Below are 22584 nucleotides of genomic sequence, written 5' to 3' on the forward strand. Positions count from 1 at the left end.
CTGACGGGGTCATGGGTGGGGGAGCGGATACCGACAGGCCTGAAGTCCCCAGTACTCATTGGTAAACTTATTGCATGTCTGATCACTGTAGAGTTTTCCAGCGTTAACCAGGAAGGAAGGAATAGCCTTGCTATGCTAGAGGAATGTTGAATGACTACAGGAAAACACTAAGTCAAAAAAAAAAAAAAGGCAAAAGAAACTGATAAAAGTCAGAGGAGAAGAAGATGAAAATTATGAGGAGGATCTAGCAAGTGATGGTGTATGTAGTAGGTGGCTTTTGCATCTGGGTGAGGAATAAAGCCTGAGAATGAAAGGGCCTTGCTGAAGATTTCTGCTGTTTTCTAAACCAGAGTTTCCCGACGTGAACGTGCATGCGAATTCACTGGGGAGCCTGTTAAAATGCAGATTTTCATTCAGCCTGTTCAGGGCAGGATCTGAGATTCTCACAAGCTACCTGACCGCCAGAGCCCGCTCTGAGGAGCAAGGCTTTCCTCCTGAGTGGTCAGGGTTACGTAACTGCCTCTTATGGCCACCACCAGATGGCAGCATATCACCTTCTCTGGGAGCTCAGCTCGTAGGCCCAAGAACAAGGCTGACCGACTCATCTCACATTCCCTAATGCATGGCCTTCGAAGTGAGAGCAAACCCAGCCCTCTGCCGCTTTCCTTCGGCTCTCTCCCTAGCACAGCACTCCGAGGACACTGGGACCTTCTCCGTGTGTTGTTTCCCTCACAGACGGGGCCGGTGACTCAGAGGCCGTGGTTTGTCACCTTCACATCCCTCAGCACCAACACGCTGCCCTGGTTTCAGTAAATGCTGCCATGCAGTTATTTACTCAAGGGGTGTCCAGTTCTTATTATTATAAAAACAATATGCTCTTTTTTTTAAAGAAAATTTACAAAATTGGAGAGGAAAATAGAAAAATATTAGTTCTCCATGAACTCACCTACCCTTGCAAATATATTTGTGATTTGGTTATTTAGTCTCATTTCATGCATTTATAGTTGTATGTTTTCATATTTTCTTTTATAAAAATGGGATAGTGACATACGTTTAAGTTGATAAAATGTGTGTAATAAAAGGTACCAGTTTGTGTGATAAAACTTGCCAGTTTTGTCATTTTTAGCTTGGAAGAAGTATTTCAGGCAAAAATAAAATCACTTTTTGAAATGATTTATTTCTGTTTTGTAACATGTCTGAGCACTGTTGCAACTTTAGAAGGTCCCTTTTAGTTTTAATTTTTAATTTCAAATCTGCTCATATATATCTACTAAACATGATCATTGTAAAAATACAGTTTTACATAAAAACAAAAATTATTGTAATCACAGTCTGGCATATTTTCATCCAGTCTATTTGTTGTTGTTGCTTAGTATTTACATAGTCACCTTTTTTAAAAAAAATATGTGATTATAATGTATAAACTACTTGATATCCTGGTGTTTCTTTTGTCTCTTACTAAGCTTATAGAAAAATTTCAAAAATCTAGGCAAGTTCAGAGTAATAAACATGTTCCCACACCCAGCCAGGGATACATTGCCAGTGTTTTAGCACCGTTCCTTTTATGCATTTTTATAGTGTCAGCATCTTTCTCTAGCTTCTTTCCTGACATCTGGAGCTTTCTCTGACCCATAACCACCTTCTTAACCACACAAGCCTGCATTTATTATACAGCTGCATCTGATTATCTCTGTGGCCAAGCTTAGTATATTTCTGTTCAATTTCAGGGGACTTTTACACTAAACGAATTCCCCTGGTAGAAGAATGATGTTTCCCAAAACCTTGTCATGGCAAGAGTCAGGGCGGCCGGTTCCATCTGCCTGATAGCGAAGGGAGTGCCTCCTTTACCAAGGGCCCTATTTTTCTGTATTGTGAGTTTCCAGTTTTCTGTATCTTCCTGGGTATTTCAGGATGAAGGTGAGGGTCAAGCTCAGGACTGTTAGTCACAGGTACACCACACAGACATTTTCTATCTCAGAGTGCTCTTCTAGCTTAGGGTTTGGAGGTCTTCCTTTGCCAAATGGTTTCCATTTCTTTTTCTCTAGAGGATAGTGCTAGGGTGGGTCTCGTTCTGTCTGGCACCTGAAGCCTCTGGATGAGAAGGCAATGGGCATTTGCCCTGGAAGCGGGGAGCGGGGGGTGTGTGTGTGAGAGAGAGAGATTCTGGTATTCTGATTTGATTTATTAAAGGCGATCCAGCTGTGTATCAGAAGGTACAGCAAATAATGTCAGAGTTCTCCTTGCATGGTTCCACTTTTACTGTTGTGTGCTCCCTGACGTGGCTGGGCCTTCACCCTGAAAAGCTAGTACCTGAGGCTTGTTCTTAACAGCCTAGGAATTTACATCCTCCCCCAGTCGCTTGTAACCAGTGACAGATAAATGTGAGAATTTGAAAGCTCATTTTCCTGGCCTTGGATGGGGACAGCTGTCAGGGGTCTCTCACTCCAGGACTCCTCTGTGGGATCCGGAGAGGCCACCCTCTGTGCGACTTGGCCTGAGCTCAGACGCTGGCCTGGCTCCCTGTCCCCTACTCCCTCTCTGGCATCCTCCTTAATAAACTCCAAGCACATCAGCCCTGCCCTCAGGGTCTGCTGCTGGATACCGGACTGAAGATAGGATATTTTTTCCCCTCTGTTAGAACATGACACTGAACATTTGTCGATCTCTTCACAGCATGATGGTGTCTGTGTCGTGGGCCAGGTCCTTTCACTTGGTGTGAAAACAGATGTCCAGTTCTGCTCCCCTTGCTGTTCAGCAAGGCTCCATTGAAACCAAGGGTGCCTTTTGAGTGTAGAATCTGATATCCAATAATATTTCCTTTTTTTCAACGTTCCATCAGTGGGTGTTTTCTAGTCATAACTACTTTCTCAAACAAATTGAACCAAGGAGATACTATCTTCCCTTCTTTGGCCAGAGAGATGGCTCCTTACTCTTGGCTTTTTCTGCTTGCCGGTAAGACACGTGGCTGGCTGCCATGTTTAGCAGTCCCCGTTTACCTGCAGAGGGTACCTTCCAAGACCCCAGTGGATGCCTGAAACCACGGATAAGAGCAAATCCTATTATACTGGGGTTTTTTTTCCCCCTATACTTACATACCTCTGATTAAGTTTAACTTTTAAGTTAGGCAAGTAAGAGATTAACAATAATAATTTAAAAAGCACAATTATAAAAATATACTGTAATAACAGTTACGTAACTGTGACCACTCTGTCTCTTTGAAACGGAGACGGCTGCTAAGTAAGTGCCGGGCAGGAGGCACGTACACGTGGAGACGCTGGACAGAGAGAGGATTCAGTCGCTGGTGGAGGGAGCAGGCGGTGGGAGGTTTCATCATGCTACTCAGAGCAGTGTGCAATGTGAAACTTGTGAACTGTTTGTTTCTGGAACTTTCCATCTAATATTTTAGATCATGGTTGACGGTGGGTAACAAACTGTGGAAAGTGAACTCGCAGATAAGGAGGGGCTGCTGTGGATGGACGTTGCCGTTGCACTAAGCCACCCTCCTTCCGTCACTTTCCCGAACGGTTATATCAGCTACCCACTGCTACGTACGAGACCAGCATGCAACATAGTGACTTAAAACATTAACCGTGTGTTTAGCTCACAGTCCTGCAGATCAGCGGTTTAGGAGGGGCTGTTCTCACAGCCTTAACTGAACTCCTTCAAGTATCTGCAGTCTTGCTGATCTTGGCTGGGCTCTTTTACGTTTGTGGGGCCTCAGCTGGGACAACGGGGCTGATTCCTCTCTGTTCTATGCTCCACCAGTCTGGACCCGTTTGCTTGGCAAAGCGCAGGGCTCCAAGGGAGCACATAGAAATAAACAAGGCCTCTTGAGGCCTAGGCTCAGATCCGGCACAAAAATCACATCCACCGCACTCTATTGGTCATAGCTCATCACGAAGCCAGGCCGGAATCAAGGGTGGGGAGGGGAATGGGCTCCACCTCTTGATGGGAGCAGCTGCAACGTCACATGGCAAAGCGTGTGGGTGCTTGGAGTGGTGGAGAATGGTAACTTTTGCAGTCTCCCACAGCTGTGACTACTGTATTCAGGAGCATCACCTGGTGTTGTTTTGCAGGACTGAGCAATGGCAATGGACCCGTTAGTGAGAGTGACGTTTTCCGCAAGGCCTCTGCGCAGCTGGTGAAGTACATGAACTCAGGAAACCGGTTATTGCATAAAAACTTTCTGAAGCAAGACGTAGTTCAGAGGTTCTTGCGCCTCCTTTCTTCTCTGCAAGGTAATTTTCCTCAAATTCAATTGTGGGAAAGGTGGTTTATATGCTTATTAAAACTCTTGTTTAATATCTTTTAGAAATGGTTTTAAAGATGTAATGATCTGCATGTAAAACATTCAGTCAGCACAGAACATAAATTATCTATGAGTGAAAAGTCTGTCATCTACCTGTGAACTTCAGTCCCTAAGTCCCATCCCCGAGGCAACTCCATTACTCATTTTTCATGTATCCTCCTAGAATTACTCTTTGCTTATTAGATTATCCTTTTCGAGAAGACCGCAGATGTTTCTCTCTTCTATAGATATTGGCTAATGTTGGGGCATACAGTTGTTACAGAATTGAGTATTTATTTTAATGTTTTTTCACTATGGGGGAATCAGGGAAGTTCCAGAAAAGAACGTTAGATGACAGACCTTAGATAATTAAGGATAATTCTAGAAATCCTAAGTAGGTGAAATTTAGCATTTAAGATTGGCAGTCAGCATGGGCCATAAAGCATTCACGTGGACTATTCAAAGGGCTGAGATTTCTCACTTTTACGGAAAACACAGGAAGACATGGCCAGAGGACCCAAAATGCTCTTTAGGGTGTTGCAGCAGGTCTTAGTGTTTAAGGCTTGGAATTTTGAATCTTTGCCACTTACCAGATCTGTGACCATGGGCCAATTACTTAACTTCTTTGCACTTCAGTTCCTTTCTCTCTGCCTTGGCTGGGGCATTACCCTCATGAGATGATGGTCATCGAGCACTTAGTCCAGTATCTTGCACATAAAATGCAGATTGGGTAGAGGGGAGGCAAGGTTGCCAGAATGATCTTTCTTTCTTGGATACAAGTGGGTCCCAGATAAATAGCACACCAGAGGCTCTGGGACAGGGCCACCTTGTGTAGGACCGAGTAGACCAAAGCCATTCTGTGCAACTATGTCTCGGGAGCGTTTGGCTTTTGGACTTGATATCCTCCAACCGTGACCTGTGAAGACTGCCCCTATTTATATTTAGGGTTGTGAGTGTAAACTCTTGGTGCTTGGTAAACACCTCTAAGAGGCCACAAGATGAGGATGCTGCTACTTGCCTGTGCTTCATGCCCGTGGTCTGTGCTCCATGTTTTCTGTTTCTCTGTGGGGAATGCATCTGTTGGTGTGGTTCCTCTTTTCTCTCATGCTGGCTGGGTCCCTCTGTCTGTCTGTTTCTTTCTGTTCCTTACTCTTCCTATCTTTCCTGAAGGTCTTCCCTCCGCTCTATTCTAGTATCTCTAATCCATTCCACTCTTTTGAATATCTTTCTCTCTTTACTTTCCCCCATTCTCTTCTTTGTCTGCTTAATTGCTGCAGGATAGGATATACAGAACTGTTTCTGTTGGAAGTGGCAGGCAGACTCAAACTGGCTTACGCCAGCAAAAAAGTGACATTTTGACCGTCATAAGAGGAACACGAGGCTGGCTTCAGGTACAGCTGTCCTCAGGGATCTAACCAACATCAACAGGACCCAGGATCGCCCATCCTTCAGCCCAGCTGTGCTCGGGTGGGCTTCCCTCTCAGACTCTGTGGGGACAAGATCCAGGTGTCTCACCACAGAGCTTCTGGACCCATGGACTCAGCTCTCTCCAAGTTGTCTGAACGGAAGTCCTTCACTTTTGGTCACAGTGTGTGCCTCTGAGCCCACGCCTGTGGTCAGGGGGATGGAGAGTCCCGACTGGCTCAGACCCAGATCCCGTGCTGCCGCGTCTCTGCCACGTGGAGTGGAGAGGGCTGGTGGCGGGAGGGCACTTTTACCCGACGATGAGAGCGTAGATCACAGGGCACAGCAATTGCAATTGTCGGTTATAAAAGTTTGTATTTTACACTTTTATTTTGCTGATTCCTGTTAAGATGATAGGATAGCCTGGACTGAAATTTTTTTCTTGTTTTCAAATGACTCTTTTAAATAATAAAATGATTATTCATTTTAGAAAACTTAGAAGAAGGTGAGAAGCAAAATCTAGCAAATGCACATCAAATTGATCTCATTTAGGTAACCTGGTTTTTTTCCCTGCTCTTCCTGCTTTTCTTACTGATAGGATTGCTGGACAAAATATAGAATGCCAGCTGATTTATAATGTCAGGTAAACAATGAATATATTTTTAGTTTACTTCTGTCTCAAATATTGCATGAGACATACTAATGCTGAAAATTTACTTGTTTATCTGAAATTCAAAGTTAACTGGCATCCTATATTTTTATTTGTGAAATCTGGCAATTTACTTGGCTATGGGTCTCTTTAAAAGTTTTCCGCACTTAAGATACACCAGCATCACCAACTGAAAAAACCATTTCCCTGTCCCTAGACATTGGAGATCAGATGGAAACGCTTATACCTCAGGATACAAAGTTAAAAATAGAGAGTTAAACTGTCCTCTCACCATTTACCCTGTAACTCTTGGCTTTTTAATTATTTTCTAGTATCTCCCTATATTTGTGTTTCTTCAGCAGGACAAACTATATTATGCAAAATTTAAGCCTCTTTGATCTCAATAGACTGTCCTAACACAAGTATTCTTCCTTAAGACACAATCAAAGTCCTGCTTTCTTCCTTGACCAGACTCTGCTCGCCTTAGGGTAGTTTTCTGATCTTCCCAAGAAGCTTTGCCAGTGATTAAGTAGCCTGTCAAAGTAATGTATTACTTGTTTTTAGTTCCTCCAGGGCTTAAAACTACTGATCAGTAACTTGAGTTAATTATACATGTATGTGTTAAGTTGTAGTTAGGGACAGAAACCATATGAACCTTATTTTGGAGTGTGGTGTACTCTTCTTTTTGAAAGAAATTCCTCCTGACCTGGTCTGTGACATTAATCGCGACTGTGCCAACACCTTCATCAAGTTTTTACTGGAAAAACAGAAATGGCCTGAAGTGCTGCTGCTACTGACCCGCAAGGTAAGCGGGGAGCCCCCGCTCGGAGACTGCCTCATCAAAGACTGCAACTTCTCGGACCTTGACCTCTGCACCGTCATCCCCCAGCTCAGCACCTGGGACCAGCGCAGGACGCAGCTCCTGGGCCGCCTGATAGACGGTGGAGGTGAGAATGCCGAGGTGCCAAGCCCTGGCGGGTTCCTCCCCCGGGCGCGTGAGCCGCTGCCTGTCATGGGGCCTTACGCTTGATTTTCAAGACTCCTTTAAATTCTGCTTCCTTCTCCTCCTCTGCATCTTCTCACTTGGAAACAGTGAGGCCTGTCCCTGGGTGTTGTCCTGTAGGAGCGCTACATTTCTGTGAATTATGGTAACCGCGGTTGTCTTCTCTTTCTCTCTTGTGTGAGGAGCCTCAGGTACGTGGAGGGGGCCCTTGGCCCTGCCTCAGCCCCCAGCGGCCCCTTCCTCCTGGCCTCTGGCTGGACTTTTCCCTCCTTGGCATATGCTGTGTGGATCCTTGTCGACTCTGTGGCATTCTTTTCTAATCAACACATTGGGATCTGAGATGCTTGTTTTTAAAGAAACAGTCAAATAATCGGTGGGTGGAAACAACTGCCGCTTTAATCAGTGCAGTCGCACTTGGCTGGATGTATGTCTGGGGTGTGCAGACATCTTGCTGGACTGGGTTTTATTTTAAAATGAATTTGGAAACACCGGCCTCCTCTTGCTCCCCCGTCCCGCCCCGACTAACGCCATTGCCAGCTGTGTGGCCTTGGGTGTGCTGTTTGTGCCTTCATCTCCTCATGTATAAAATGGGAATGGCGGGAGTCCCTCTTTCTTAGGGATGTTTTGAATGTTAGGTCAGTTCACGTAATGGTTCTTAGAAGAGCACCGTGGCTTTTGGGGTTCTGCTTGCTTTGCCATTTAAGGGGAGTGATGACACATTGGTCCTCAGCTCTCAAAGTGCCACCTGAAGCCCACAGGCATTGATTGGTTCTTCCCACAGGTTTCAGGAGGTGGATAGAATGAATGCCTCCTATAGTTTATTTCTTCAAACCTGTTCCTTGCAGGATGCGTTACTCCCTTTGCCCAGAAACCACAGCTACCGTGGGGTTCCAGTTTTATTCCTGATTCCCCAAGTGCTTACAAGCACCTCCCTGGGATCGGGTGCTGAGGACCAAGGACAGGGAGTGAATGCACGGCTGCAGAGGCACGTGCAGGAGGGCTGCGGGTCCGCAGCGGGTGGAGGCTGGGGGGCCTGCAGTGCAGAGGCATGGACTGAGCTAAAGGAAGGTATGCGGGGGCTGGAGAGGTGACAAGGAAGGTGGCAGTTGACAGTAGATGAGCATTCTTGGGAAGAAGCCTTGTAGAAACAAAGGATGTAGAAAGTAATACCTATGTCCTGTTCACCGACTGTGTGGTGCGCACGCTGTCAGACCAGTGTCTTCGCTGTTTGCAGGCCCCGTCCCTCCTCCCCAGCTGCGCTAATGCTGGGGTCCGGGGTCCTGTGGTGGGACAACAGTGGGGGCTAGAGAGGTGGCAGAGGCCAGTCCCATGGACAGGGCACTTGAAGGAGCCGGGCTTTCACTCCGGGGGTGCTGGGAAGCCTTTCCCTCCCCGGAGGTGGTAGGGGGGCCTCAGAAGTCAGGTGGGCGTCAGCTCTTCCCTTGGAATAAATGGCGGAGGCGGCCCTGCCCTCCCCGGGGAGCCAGGCTGTGCCTCGTCAGGTGAATGCAGCTCACGGTCGCCCTTCCCCTCTGCCTCCCGCAGCCTCGCCGGAGGGTCTCCACGGCAGCCACGAGAGGCCACTTGTCATGTGCCTGAAACACGAGGACTTCGAGTTGGCTTTTCTTCTCCTGACCAAGGGTGCAGACCCCCACAGCATTTCTCTCACGGAAGGCGATACTCCCTTGCATGCGGCACTCCACATCTTTTTAGATGTCAATGGTAGGCCTCTGTTTCTTAATGGGTCTCTGCCTTGAGGAGGAGGCTGGATATTAGAACTGATTCTGTGCTTTTTTGTTTTTCATTTCTTTCTCTTGGGAAAACCAATGACCTGGAAAAAGCCCACTCTTGGCACAGCCTGCCCATAGCTTGATGGGAAGGCATGACCATCATGGCGAATGATCAGGGTGGGTTGACTGAGGAGGATTAAGTTTCAAAGTTGGTTGCCCATAGCTAACAAATAGTTTCTATTTATGTATGCCATTTTCAAGGGTCCTGAGATAAAGGATCTTACTACAATATTATAAAGGTTATCTCAGGGTTTCTCAGCCTTAGCACTGTTGACGTTTGGTCTCAATCGTTCTTTGTGGGCTGGGCCAAGCTGTGCCCTGTCGGATCTTCAGCAGCATCTCTGACCCCCGCTCTTTGCCCACCCAGACTGGATGCCAGTAGCACCTCTCAAATTGTGATAATCAAAAATGTCCCCAGACATTGTCAGATGCCTCTTGGGGAGCAAATTGCCTCCAGCTGAGAACTACAGGGTTCTCAAATATTTAGGGGAGTTAGGTGTTCTGAGGTGCTTCTGGCTGGTATCTCTCTTAAGTCCAGGGGCTTCTGTTCCAGAGAAGAGCCACTCAGCATTCACAGAGTTTTGTTTGTGTCTTTCAGCTGACATTGGTTTTAACTTCCTCAACCACCTGTTGGATCTCTTCTGGTCCAACCCCACCGAATTTGACTACCTCAACCCCAATACCCAGGACAACAACGGGAACACGCTGATGCACATCCTCTTCCAGAGGGGCATGCTGAAGCGCATGAAGAAGCTGCTAGACCTGCTGGCCAAGTTTGACATCAACTTCAACCTGAAGAACAAAGAAGGCAAAGACGTGCGGCACCGGATTAAGAAGAATGATGCTCTGCTTTTGGCCTGGAACAAAGCTGTGTCAGAGAACCGGCGGAGGAACCGGCAGGACCCCTCAGCCCACCCAGGGAAGCTCCCAAGGCCTGCCGCCACCCCTGGCCACACATCTCAGCTCAAGTCCCAGGTTTTGTCCAAGTTGCTGCCATGTAGTAGCACAGACAAGTGCCTTCCTGAAGGAGCTGTGGTCCTAGAGAGCTGGGAGACTCTCCCGAATGCCCAGATGCCAAGGCAGGAGCCAGGCGCGGTCAGGCCCTGCTCGCACAGAGACCACCTTGTGCAGAAAATCAGGGGTCTCATTGAGCGGGTTGAATTGGGTACTCCGCTCCCAGAGGACTGTCCTCAGGATTCCAAGCCTCTGGAGACAGGAACTGGCACAGAAGCGAAGAAGGACAAGCTCCAGCGAGCCCTGGGAGTGGGGGGCTCTGGCCGTACTGAGAACAACCCTGCTGTCCTTGAGGCAGGGAGTGAGCACGCTCAGGCGGGCCTTGGGACCTCACAACTCATTCCTGCTGGTCACAGAGGCCAGGAGGACAGCGGCGATCAAGACAACCAGCAGCAGGTGGAGGCCTGCCTCCAGGACTTTGAGAACATGACGTGGGAGATTGAGTGTACTTCAGAAGTGCTGAAGAAGCTGTCCAGTAAGGTGATGACTAAGGTCATGAAGAAGAAAATCATCCTGACCATCCATCAGCTGGGGAACGGCGAGTGGAACGGGGGCCTGCAGAAGCGGCTGAAGAACCTGAAAGGAAACATCCAGCTCTTCGAAGCCAAGCTGGACAAAGGAGCCCGGATGCTGTGGGAGCTCGCCATCGACTTCTCCCCGCGATGCAGCGAGAACCCAGAAAAGATCATCGCCATGGAGCAGAACTCCCACTCCGTGGCGAAGTCAGGGCAGGTCTATACAGAAATCATCCGGATCTGGGACATTGTCTTAGATCACAAGAAACTGTCAGACTCCATCAGGGCCATCTGCAGTGCCTACAACCGGGGCTTGTCCTGCATCCTGCGGAAGAAGCTGAAGGGTATCAACAAAGACCAGGTGTTGGCCAACATGAAAATCCTAAAGCGGATACCCCGCTGCTACGTGGAGGACACAGAGGTGGAGAAGGGCAGGGAGCACGTGAAGCCCGAGTACTTCCCCCCAGCCAGCGCGGTGCAGACAGAGTACAGCATCATGAAGTTCCACAGCTTCAGCATGAACATGGCCTTCAACATCCTCAACGACATGACAGCGATGGTGGAGTACCCCTTCCGGGTGGGCGAGCTCGAGTACGCCGTGATCCACCTCAACCCCAGCCCGCTGGAGCCCATCATCCTGATCGGGCGGAGCGGCACCGGGAAGACAACTTGCTGCTTGTACAGGCTGTGGAAGAAATTCCACATTTACTGGGAAAAAGCCGAGCAGGCGGGAAGCCCGCTGCTGGCCAAACAGATCTGGCTGAAGAGAAGGTTGGAAATGGAATCCAGAAAGGAGAATCCAGGTGGGGAGGAAGAGGAGGAGAAGGAGGATGACGAAGAGGAAGGTGCCATCGAAGTCGAGACGGCGGACAGCATAGATGAGGAGCAGGAGAGTGAAGCCTGTGCCGGGGCAGCCAGCGGGGAGCCTGGGGGACCAGGCCCAGTAGCAGAAGTATGTGCCCCAGATTGTCCCCAGCAGCTGGAGCATTTACACCAGATCTTCGTGACCAAGAACCACGTCCTGTGCCAGGAGGTACAGAGGAATTTCATTGAGCTTTCCAAGTCCTCCAAGGCCACCAGTCACTACAAACCACTGGAACCCAATGTGCACAAACTCCAGGACCTGAGGGACGAGAACTTTCCTCTGTTTGTCACTTCCAAGCAGCTGCTCCTCCTACTTGATGCTTCTCTGCCCAAACCGTTTTTCCTGAGAAATGAGGATGGCAGCTTAAAAAGAACCATCGTTGGATGGTCCACGCAGGAAGAGTCGACCATCCCCAATTGGCAAGAGGATGAAGAGGAGGCTGAGGCGGATGGGGACAATGGTGAGGAGGATAAAGTTGTGGAAACGCGTTTGGGCGACATCGACTCGCGGGTGTTTGTGACATTTGAGGTGTTCACCAATGAAATATGGCCCAGAATGAACAAAGTGAAAACCCCCTACAACCCTGCACTGATTTGGAAAGAAATAAAATCTTTTTTGAAGGGATCTTTTGAGGCCCTCAGCAGCCCCCAGGGGAGACTCACAGAAGAAGAGTATAAGAAATTAGGGAGGAAGCGGTGCCCCAATTTCAAGGAAGACCGGAGCGAAATCTACAACCTCTTCTGCCTGTATCAGCAGATCAAGTCTCAGAAAGGTTATTTTGATGAAGAGGATGTTCTGTTCAACCTGTCCCGGAGGCTGTCAAAGCTCAAGGTGCTCCCGTGGTCCATCCATGAGCTCTATGGCGATGAAATTCAGGACTTCACCCAGGGCGAGCTCGCGCTGCTGATGAAATGCATCAACGACCCCAATGCCATGTTCCTCACTGGGGACACTGCCCAGAGCATCATGAAGGGCGTGGCCTTCCGCTTCAGTGACCTGCGCTCTCTGTTCCACTATGCCAGCAAAAGCACCTTGGACAAGCAGTGTGCTGTCCGGAAGCCCAAGAAGATCCATGTGTTGTACCAGAACTACAGGTCCCATTCGGGTATGTCCAGGGCTTGGGCTCGCCTACAGGAGAGGTGCTTGGGAACTGACCTAGCGCTGCTTTTGAAACTGTGGCCCAGCTTACGTTAGGCTTTTGTAGCTGCAGTAAGGACGGTGTTTTGGAATTTCTTAGTAAGTGAATAGATTCTCAAGAAAGCAGCCTCAGGATTTCTGCTACTCCTTGTTTTTAGGTTGATGATCAAGCTGTGGTTGAGTGGAAGTGGACCGTTAGGGAATTATATCTTAGGGAGTTTGCCATGGCATGAAATCATTTCAGGGGGACGTTTAAACTGCTGGACAACTTTTCGTAAAGAACCTTTGGAAGCACCTGCTTACATAGTGTAAAGTAATGTACGAATTACAAGGTGCTAACCCTTTAAGTAGCTTTTCTCTTACGGGGAAGCCACAAAAAAAAGAAAAAAAACAGGAGTAGTAGGTGGTAGAGATAACACATACTTAGGTGCTTTGAACTTGTACCTCCGTTGTACCCCATCTCTGTGCCAGGCACGATGCCAGGCAGCTTTCGTCTGGTACCTGTGCTCTATCCTCAGCCCATAAAGTAGGCATCATTCCCATTTTACAGAGAAGGAAAGTGAGGCACAGAGGTGTAAATAACGTGACACCAAGGCTAGGACACTACTTTATGGTGTAAAGAATGCTCACAAGTTACCTCCTGTGCCCTATGTATGTTCATGAGTAATATGCAGTATGATTTTACATGTTTAGAAATGATGTTTAATGGGATCATGCCGGACACGTCTTTTTGGAACTTTGTATTTCTGTTTAACATGATGTGTTCGGATTTCTGCATGTCAAGAGTGTGGACCTGTAGTCCATGCATTTTTAACTTGTTAGTCTTCCATTTTGTGACTATACCACAATTAGATCGACATTAGGTTCCTGCCAGGTATTTACCGTGACACTCAATTCTGGGATGAACTAAGTTTCAGTGTTAGCTGTCCATAGCTAACACATACTTTACATTTATTTACACCATTTCAGGGGTCCTGACATAAAAGATCTTACTAGAATATTATAAGGTTATTTCAGGGTTTCTCAGCCTTAGCACTTCATAACCCTTCTGTAACCTACTGTATTTTGTCTCGTATAATGCGCACTTTCTTGCCCAAATTTTTGAGGGGAAAAATAAAGGTGCGTGTTATATACATGGTTAGCACTAATTCCATATCTATATAAATGTTTTTAATTCTTTTATTTATGCTTACACATTAATAATGTAACTGTAGAAAGCAATAACAATATCCATATACAAAACAATACCCTGGACTATGATAATCAGTTTTGTTTCTAAATATAAGTACATAAATGAATTAAAAAATTAAAACAAAAGATTTTTCCTGAAAGTTTGGGCCACAAATGTGGGTGCGCATTATACGTGGCAAAATACGGTAATCTCACCTTTTTCTGTGTATAGTCAGTTGTGCTGATGCGATCCACTGCGTGGTCCCACCGTTCCTCTGCTTTGTCATGCCATTGCTTTGTATGTCGTGAGTCTGTTCCTGGGCTCACTATTTTATTTGATTTGCCTGTTCTTGTGCTATTAACAGCACACTGTTTATGGTGGTTGTCAAATTTGTTTGATGGCTTTTTGTCATTTGGACTGGCATTTCATTGAATTTATTGTGCTTTGGGAAGAAGTCACATTTTTACCTAATTGTGATTTTTGAGCCATGACTTATTTCTCTATTCAGGTCTTCTTTTAATGCCTTCAGTAATATTTTATAATTCCCTGCAGACATTTTTTACAGCTGTTAGATTTGTCCCAGTACATTACATGTTTTGTTACTATCAAAACTGTCCTTTTTTCCCTAATTTTTTTACTATTTGTAATCCGTCGTTAATACTATAGGAGAATGCTGTTTGTTCTTGTATGTTGATCTGGTATCTAACAATTTTGTTGAACATTCTCCTTTTTGGATTTTGGCATATTTCTGCAGATAAGAACAGTTTTTATCTTCTTTTACATACTTGCTATTTCTTTTTCCAATTGATTTTCTTAGATTCAGCAATTTCTGCTTGTGCTTGCAATTTGTCTATATTGTATACTTTTAATAAGTATCAGTAAAATTTTCGTTTACTACGTGGGACCTTAAGTAGAAGCAATAACATATATTTGTGTGCTATTTCTGAAGTTAATGGGAATATTTCTAACATTTCACCATTTGAATTGTGATGTTTATTGTAGGTTTTTGATAGGTGCTATTTTCTAGATGCATTTCAAGTAGACTGGTTTGATGGAAAGAGAAAACGCATGTGTGCCACATACATATACATACATATATGTGCACATACACATTCGTACACATACGTGCATACACACACTCATACACACACGTTGTAAAAATTAGATTAAAATTCTGATTTGTGTAGCCAAGGGTTCAGGAAATGATTAGAAGCCAGGGGGTCTCCCGGAGTGTAGCGGACTCCCCCCAGCTCAGGCCAGCGTCCCAGGGCGCCCAACGTCCTCTCTGCTGTTGCCTGTGAACCACAGGGTCTGGCTGGGGCTGAGCAGCGCAGCTTCTTGCTCTTCTGTGGTCTTGCACCTGGGACATGATTGTCCAGGAAGAGTTGGCACAAAGTCCTTCACGCTTTTAGTAGGAAATACTAGCCCTTGTCCTTCCCTCATGCACTTAGGAAACACCTATGGAGCCCCTGCCCTCCTGGCACTGTGCCGGGAGTGGCTCCGATGGCACCCCCCGATGTTGCCTCTGGTAGGGAGGACCCGGCTGTGGTGGCGCCCCCTGTTGCGTTGTTGCATCCGCTAGACAGGACCTGGCATGCAGTTGAATGAGCTCCTCATTCTGATGTGCGTTCCTGGTTCGGCAGAACTCTCTGGGGCCGGAGCCTTTGAGATCAGCCAGAGGGAGCATGGCAAAGCAAGTGGTTCTTGTGAACAGGTTTTTGTTTTGTTTTGTTTTTTTGCTTGTTTTGCTAAGGAATCTACTCAGACCATTACTACATGAATCCCATCTCCCACCTCCTCTCTTAGGATGAAAGCAAGATTGTGTATATGTTTCCATGAACAGAACCAGAAATAGCCCAAATAGCATGTACGAGATTTTAGAGACTTGAGAAAACACGTAACTGTTTTAACAAATTACTTAGCTACCTGTAAGGCTGTTACTACTAACATTTTGTTTCATTTCCTTCTGGTCTTTTTTCTTTTTATACATTTGTACATTTATCACGTATTTATTGATTATGTAGTGAATATATACTATGTTTAGTGAATATTTTCCCCCATCTTTTATGCTTAAATCGAGATTCCCATAGCATAACATTCACTTGTTTAAAATGTACGATTTAGTAGTTTTACATATATTCACAAGGTTGTGCAACCATCACCACTATCTAATTCCACAACATTTTTATTACCCCATAAAGAAACCCCATCCCCGTGAGCTGTCACTCACCCTCCCCTACCCCCACCTGCTCTGGGAACCACTAATCTACTTTCCATCTTTTTGGGTTTGCCCATTCTGGACATTTCATGTTAATGGAATCCTACAATATGTGGCCTTTTGTGTGGGACCTCTTTCATTTAGAATAACATTTTCAAGACTCATCCATGTTATTTATCTAGCCCGGGCCGGGTGGCTCAGTTGGTTGGAGTATTGTCCTGTACACCAAGAAGTTGCAGGTTCAGTTCCTGTTCAGGGCACGTACCTAGGTTGAAGGTTTGATCTGCATTTGGTGTATGTACAGGAGGCAACCAATTGATGTTTCTCTTTCACATCAATGTTTCTCTCTCTCGCTCCCCCTCCCCTTTCTCTCTCTCTAAAAAAATCAGTGGACATATCCTTGGGTGAGGATTAAAAAAATTATTTAGTTTCTCACATGGGCATTTAAGTGGTTTCCAGTGTTCCCCCACAGTGAACGCTTCAGTACTGTTTTCTCATTTCCTCATTAGTATAAATCTCTGGCCCTTGCTATCTCTTAATGGAGAGGAAACCACAATAACAGCTGATTTTCTTAGAGTCAGCAATTTCCACTTGTGCTCACAATTTCTTTATATTGTATACTTTTAATAAGTATCGATAATAAAATTTCCCTTTACTGTTTGATAATATCCATGGGGACATATAAGCCCATTTCACAGTCATCTGCCAAAGAATATAGCGTTCTTTGTGGTGTTAGGCAAAGGACACACGCACTGAAGAAGATTGGGGGGACCTGGCATGACCTGTGTTCAGTCCAGCTTCCAGTCCTGTCACTTGAAGGTGTCTACTGACTTCTCGGACCTCAGAGCCCCAGTTTGTTAAGGTGGATTATCTGGTCTGTCTCCCCGGGCAGTCGTGAGGATAAAATGGGAGGGTTTTGCGAAGGCACCTGTTGTATGGTGGTATTCGGTCAGCATCACTGTCCGTGTTGCTGCAGAGCTTAGACAAAATAGAGGACCCAGGGAGAAGGCTCTTGAGAAAATCTGTTCTCCAACTCTGACCTTTTTTTTTTTTTCCGGACTAGTCCACTTGCAGCTGGATATAAAGCTGCTGGGAAAGGGCAGTGGCGGCCTTGGTTGCAGCCCCAGCTAACATCCAGCCCTGCTGTTACCATGACAACATTGTCTCCAGTGCTCTTAAGCACCAATGAGAGGGGACAGGATAAGTCTCTCCTTATTATCTATACTAGCCCCCTATGTTAGCATTCTCACAGCTCTAATTGCTCAGATCGCATTTCTGCTCGGACTCTTCTTTGTGAGGTAATTTTCTCTATTATGAGTATAGGTCAGGAATCAGCTCCCACAGAACCTTCTTAGCACAGCAACACATCTCTGCCTTCATCCACTGTACTTAGAATAATACAGCTCAGGGTCAAAGTGACAGCCTATGAGAACTGGAAATTGGATTGCAATTATACATACGACCAGGCCCAGTACTGCTTCTCAGGAAAAAAAAAGAAAGCCAAATTGTCATGTTGTTCAGTATCTGACATGTGTTTTCTGGTTTTTTGTTTTTGTTTTTGTTTTGGTCTATGTGTGTGTGTGTATGTGTGTATGTGTGTGTGTTTTCTGTTTTATCCCAGGAATCCTCAATCTGGCATCAGGAGTGGTGGATTTACTTCAGTTCTATTTCCCAGAATCTTTTGATCGTCTCCCAAGGGATTCAGGCCTCTTTGATGGTCCCAAACCAACTGTCCTGGAGTCTTGTAGTGTCAGTGACTTAGCAATTCTGCTACGAGGGAACAAGAGGAAAACCCAGCCCATTGAATTTGGGGCGCACCAGGTGAGCTTCTTAGGATTCTTTGTTTTAAAATAAAAGGTAGTTTGCAATTGAAAAAAGGTTTGAGAGGCTAAATTATTCCACAAGGAAGAATTCAATAGCCCTTCTCCCGTAATGGGTAAGTTTCAGTGATGGGGGAGTAACTAATTGTTATTAATATTTCCACTAGCCTGGCTGGCCACCTCTCTTTAATAAAATTACCTGCCCCTATAGAAACGGACTGAGCTTTACCACATTGCATATTTTTTGATGTTTTCTTCTCTTCTATCTCCATTTAAAAAAAATAAAAGCAAACCAATTTTATTGAATTTATTGGGATGGCATTGGTTAATGTAATTATATATGTTTCTGGTGTACAATTCTATAATACATCATCTGTATATTGTATTGTGTGTTCACCTCCCTTTTCTTGTGCTAGGTGATCCTTGTAGCCAATGAAATGGCAAAGGAGAAGATTCCAGAAGAGCTGGGGTTAGCGCTTGTGCTAACAGTTTATGAAGCAAAAGGCTTAGAATTCGATGATGTCCTCCTTTACAACTTCTTTACTGATTCTGAGGTATGTCGTACTGACTTCTTTTCAACAGCGCATGCATATGTATGAGTTACACTTCCACTCCGGGAAAGATAATTTGGAACTGAGTAGAAGAGAGTTTGTCACAGGTGCCTGTTCCGTTTTGGGAGCATCGTCTGTTTCATGTGGGGCTTGAGTGTTTGATGTGGTTTTTGACAGTGGCTGTGGGTTGTCTCACAGTGGGTCATGGGCTGGTTCTCCCCGTGCCCTGCCCTTCCCTGTTCTCTTGTATTCATCTTCTTCTAAATGCCTGGTACCCTAGTGCCAGCTTCTGGTTTTCACTAGCTGCTGTTATCCTTGACTCCCAAGGATGCTCAAGTTGGAGTGAGCTCTAAGGAGAGCCTTACAAATGAAGGCAAGGTTAGCAGTGTCCGCCCAATGAGGACAGAGCTGGGCAAGGTCAGTCCATAGAAAGAGACCACTCCGGAAAGACAAATGAGGCCTGGCTCCTGCCCACTGGATCAGGTAATGCGGGGGACGAGAACAGCCGCCCTGCCTGGGAGCTCCCTTCTGGCATGGCTTCACCACCACTGCTTGCCACCCATGCAGACAATGGCAGCAAAAGTGTCCCCAGACTGACCCCCAGAGGCCTTGTGTCAGCTCATTGCTTTGACCTGATGGTCTTTCTCCCCAAATTCAGTGCATTATGGGAAGATCCACGAACTCAAGACCATTGTCCTCTGGTTTTCTAACCACTGATTTCTCTTCACCACTGTCTTTTGGTGGGGACTCAGGCTGGCTGCTGACTGTGCTGTGGGGTCTCCTTTGGCGACTTAGCTGGCTGTGCCCTGGTCCCTGTTGTAGACTTCCCACTGCACATGGTGCATGCTTGAAGAGGCTGTTTTTCTTAGCCAAGTTGGGAGCACCATTAGCTTTGACACCTTAAAATCTGCCCTGGAATTGACCCTTTACAGTGTGTCCTTATTATTTTGTGATCTTTGAAAAAAATGTCATGTTTGACTTGATAATACCTATGACTAATATTGCTATGGGTGCTTCACAGTTTATGAAATACCTTTTGAATGCATTGTCTCACTTTACCCTCCCCCACTCTCTGAGATTGTCTGTATATTTATTACCCTCTTTCTAGAGATAAGGCTGAGGGTCATGGAAATTAAGTAAATTGCCTGTAGTGATAATGTAAGTGGCAGAGCCAAAATGAACTCTGATGCTTCGAGTTCTAAATTCCACTGTACTTGCTTCTTTTTAAAGCCCTGCATGCCAGTCATCTTCCAGAACCTTCCACAATGAGTTGATCATTGCCACACCTTAAGTACATTCCTTTTCTATTGATTTTTGTTAATAAAATCAGATGCACTCTCATTAACCCTGGAACCACTTTTAATCTCTGAGGACTAACTGTTTTTTCTCATAATACATCCATTGGTCATGGTTGGACCGAGGCTCTCCCAAAGAGGAAGGGGTAAGACTTCATTATTCCTGTCCTTTATGAAGTGCCCGTTGTATGCTTGTGCCAGTGAGAAGCTCAAGGAGCTCTGGATTTATGGATCTGTAACTTGTGGTCGCCTCTGTGAAAAAAAAAATAATCCCGTGACTGTCTCACCTCAGTCCTGGAAAGGGCAGGGCTTGACCCTATGTCCCCACCAATGGCTCAGTGAGTTGCACGAAATGAAAACCATCCCAAATTGAATCTTTGGGCAACATCCACGTCCTCCTATCGACACAGTAAGACTCATAGGAAGACCTCTGCTGTGGTGCTCTCCAAGGTCCCCGGCCGTGTCCTGACGGGTCCCCGGTACAAAGCCCGCCCTCAGTCTGTCATGTACAGCCTCAAGACCCCAAAGCGTCAGTCAGCTAACGAGAGGAAATGCTTTCATCAAAGCAGAGGACAGACAGGGATCGCATAAGTTCCTGGTGGCCTGTGGGCTGGCTGCTCCTGTGGGGCCTCTTTCGGGGTGACTGGCAGAAGGCTGTTGAATAGTGATTGCGATTTGAGGTGGGGGAGCTGTGGCGAGCTCCTCTCCATCCCTGGCCTCTTCCTCCAGCGCCCCCCACCCCCACCCCGGCTCAGGTTTATGTTTCTGGCGGGCCCTCTCTTCGCAGCGCCTGTCACTGGGGTGCGCATGCGTGCAAGTATGTGTGCGTGCGTGCGTGCGTGCGTGGGGGGTGCGGCGTTCTTCTTGCCCTGGTTTGTGATTGTCCTCTCTAGAGGATTTACTGTTCAACCACAGGGCCCCAGGACTGTCTCTGAGACGGGCCAGAAACCAGGGAATGTTACACCAAGTCCTTCTCTTGGAGGATTTTGCCTCATTTTTGAGAGGGACAGTCATTCTCCCAGTCACCCCCAAACTCTCCTCCTGTGGGGACTTGGAAGGGCGCCTGCCGTTTCCAGCCCATCCCAGTGGGGAGTCCTTTCCTTCACACTCATGTGCAGACAGGACAGGAAGGACTTTGAAAACCACAAATTTTGCAGTTTGCTTAACTAACCTCGAGAGCAGGCCCCACAGCCGTAGCGGCCTGCAGTAGAAACTGAGCCTTATTCCTCCACAACGATTAATCCCAATAGACGCTGAAAGCTTTAAATGCTTCTTGCTTTATTGCCAGAAGAGCTGCAGGCCTGTATTCTTGTGTCTTTGTCACAAATACACATGCTCACTCCTAAAGGGCCTTGTCTCGAAAGTCCAATGTGTTTTATTTATGGAAACAGTTAGTCGTGTGCTATACGAGCAGCTTTTTTCTCGCTGAGCAGTTCTAAAATACACTGGGCTTCACTGGCCCTTCCAAGGCCAGACACTCTGCGCCTCGTGCTGTCTGCTAGGAGGTCCTCAGTTGGCAAGCACTTTTGTCTTTTGCCTGCTTTCCATGGCAAACAATTCAGTTGTGTAAACAGCTTTACAAAGGGGATCCTCAGAATATGCCCTGAAGATGTTTAACATCCAGCTACTCACAGTGACTACATGACGCACATCTCTCTTCAGAATCTGGTGATTAATTCCATAATGCATTCCTAGCATAACCATTCTTATTTAATAGATAGTGTTTAAAACATTTAACCTAATATTTATAGAGTTCAAGTTATGGAGTAATGTGAATAATGGATGGTATCCACTCCACTGTTTCATCCTCCTTGAAAAGATACATAGGTGGCAAGTAGCACCGTTTTAGGAACAGAAAAGTAACATCTAGGAGGGTTAGTGAGCTACTTTCAAAAGACACAGTTAAGAATGAAATCTAAAATTTTATAAGAATTCTGGACTGTAAATACTGCATGTGATCTGGGCAGTTTAGTTTCACCAAATCTGCAAACCATGGCCCCACGGCCCCAATCCAGACCACTGACTATTTTTGTATGGCCTGTGGGCTAAGAATGGTTTATACATTTTTAAAACAGTTTAAAAAGGTGAGAAGGAAAGTAGTATTCTGTGGCACAGGAAAATTATATTAAATCCAGTTTTCGTTTTGAAAAATGCACTTTATTGGAACACACCATGCCTACCCAATCATTTCCAGATTGACCTTGGCCACTTTTGCACCGCAATAGCAGAATTGAGCAGTTGCAAGAGAGACCATAGCACCCACAAAGCCAAAAATATTTATTACCTGACCCTTTAGAGAAAAAATTTGCCCACAGTCAGTGTGGTTTTGTGGTTTGAGTTTGGACAAAGGGAAAAATATATAAACTATCTATTTATCAGGCAAGTATTAGACAATTGACACTGATGATCTTTTATTTTCCCAGCAAATGGGTCGTTCTATCATCCCCATTTTATAGAGCAGAAAACTGAGACCTAGAAGAGACAAATAATTTGTCCAAGGTCACATAGCCGATAAGTGAAAGAACTGAGGTATGAATTTGTTCTGTCTGACCTCAGAGTCTATCTTGCACAGTGTACCCTACAGCTCTGGAATATTCTTCCATCCCTGGTTGAAAAATTTAGTTAGAAAATTCTGCTTCGTGTATTTTATTTTTATTTTTTTTTAAATATTTTATTATTTTTAGACAGAGGAGAAGGGAGGAAGAAAGAGGGAGAGAAACATCAATGTTTCGTTGCCTTTTGCACCCCCTACTGGGGACCCAGCCTGCAATCCAGGCATGTGCCCTGACTGGGAATCGAACTGGCTACCCTTTGGTTCATAGGCCGGCACTCTGTCCACTGAGCCACACCAGCCTGGGCAGCGG

General features: G+C 46.0%; 1 protein-coding gene across 1 annotated transcript in view; it reads left to right on the forward strand.

The window, feature by feature from the left end:
• Positions 1-22584, forward strand: part of TRANK1 (tetratricopeptide repeat and ankyrin repeat containing 1) — an 89533-nt gene that overhangs the window by 44046 nt on the left and 22903 nt on the right. Inside the window, exons 10-15 of the mRNA XM_054595765.1 lie at positions 4077-4238; positions 7034-7288; positions 8890-9066; positions 9733-12633; positions 17676-17875; positions 18291-18428. Of these exons, the coding sequence (XP_054451740.1) occupies positions 4077-4238; positions 7034-7288; positions 8890-9066; positions 9733-12633; positions 17676-17875; positions 18291-18428 (3833 nt within the window). The remainder of the gene's footprint in view (positions 1-4076; positions 4239-7033; positions 7289-8889; positions 9067-9732; positions 12634-17675; positions 17876-18290; positions 18429-22584) is intronic.

The sequence above is a fragment of the Pteronotus mesoamericanus genome, unplaced genomic scaffold (genome assembly GCF_021234165.1).
Source record: "Pteronotus mesoamericanus isolate MK-2021 breed Mesoamerican mustached bat unplaced genomic scaffold, CSHL_Meso_final scaffold_54, whole genome shotgun sequence".
NCBI classification, from domain to species: domain Eukaryota; kingdom Metazoa; phylum Chordata; class Mammalia; order Chiroptera; family Mormoopidae; genus Pteronotus; species Pteronotus mesoamericanus.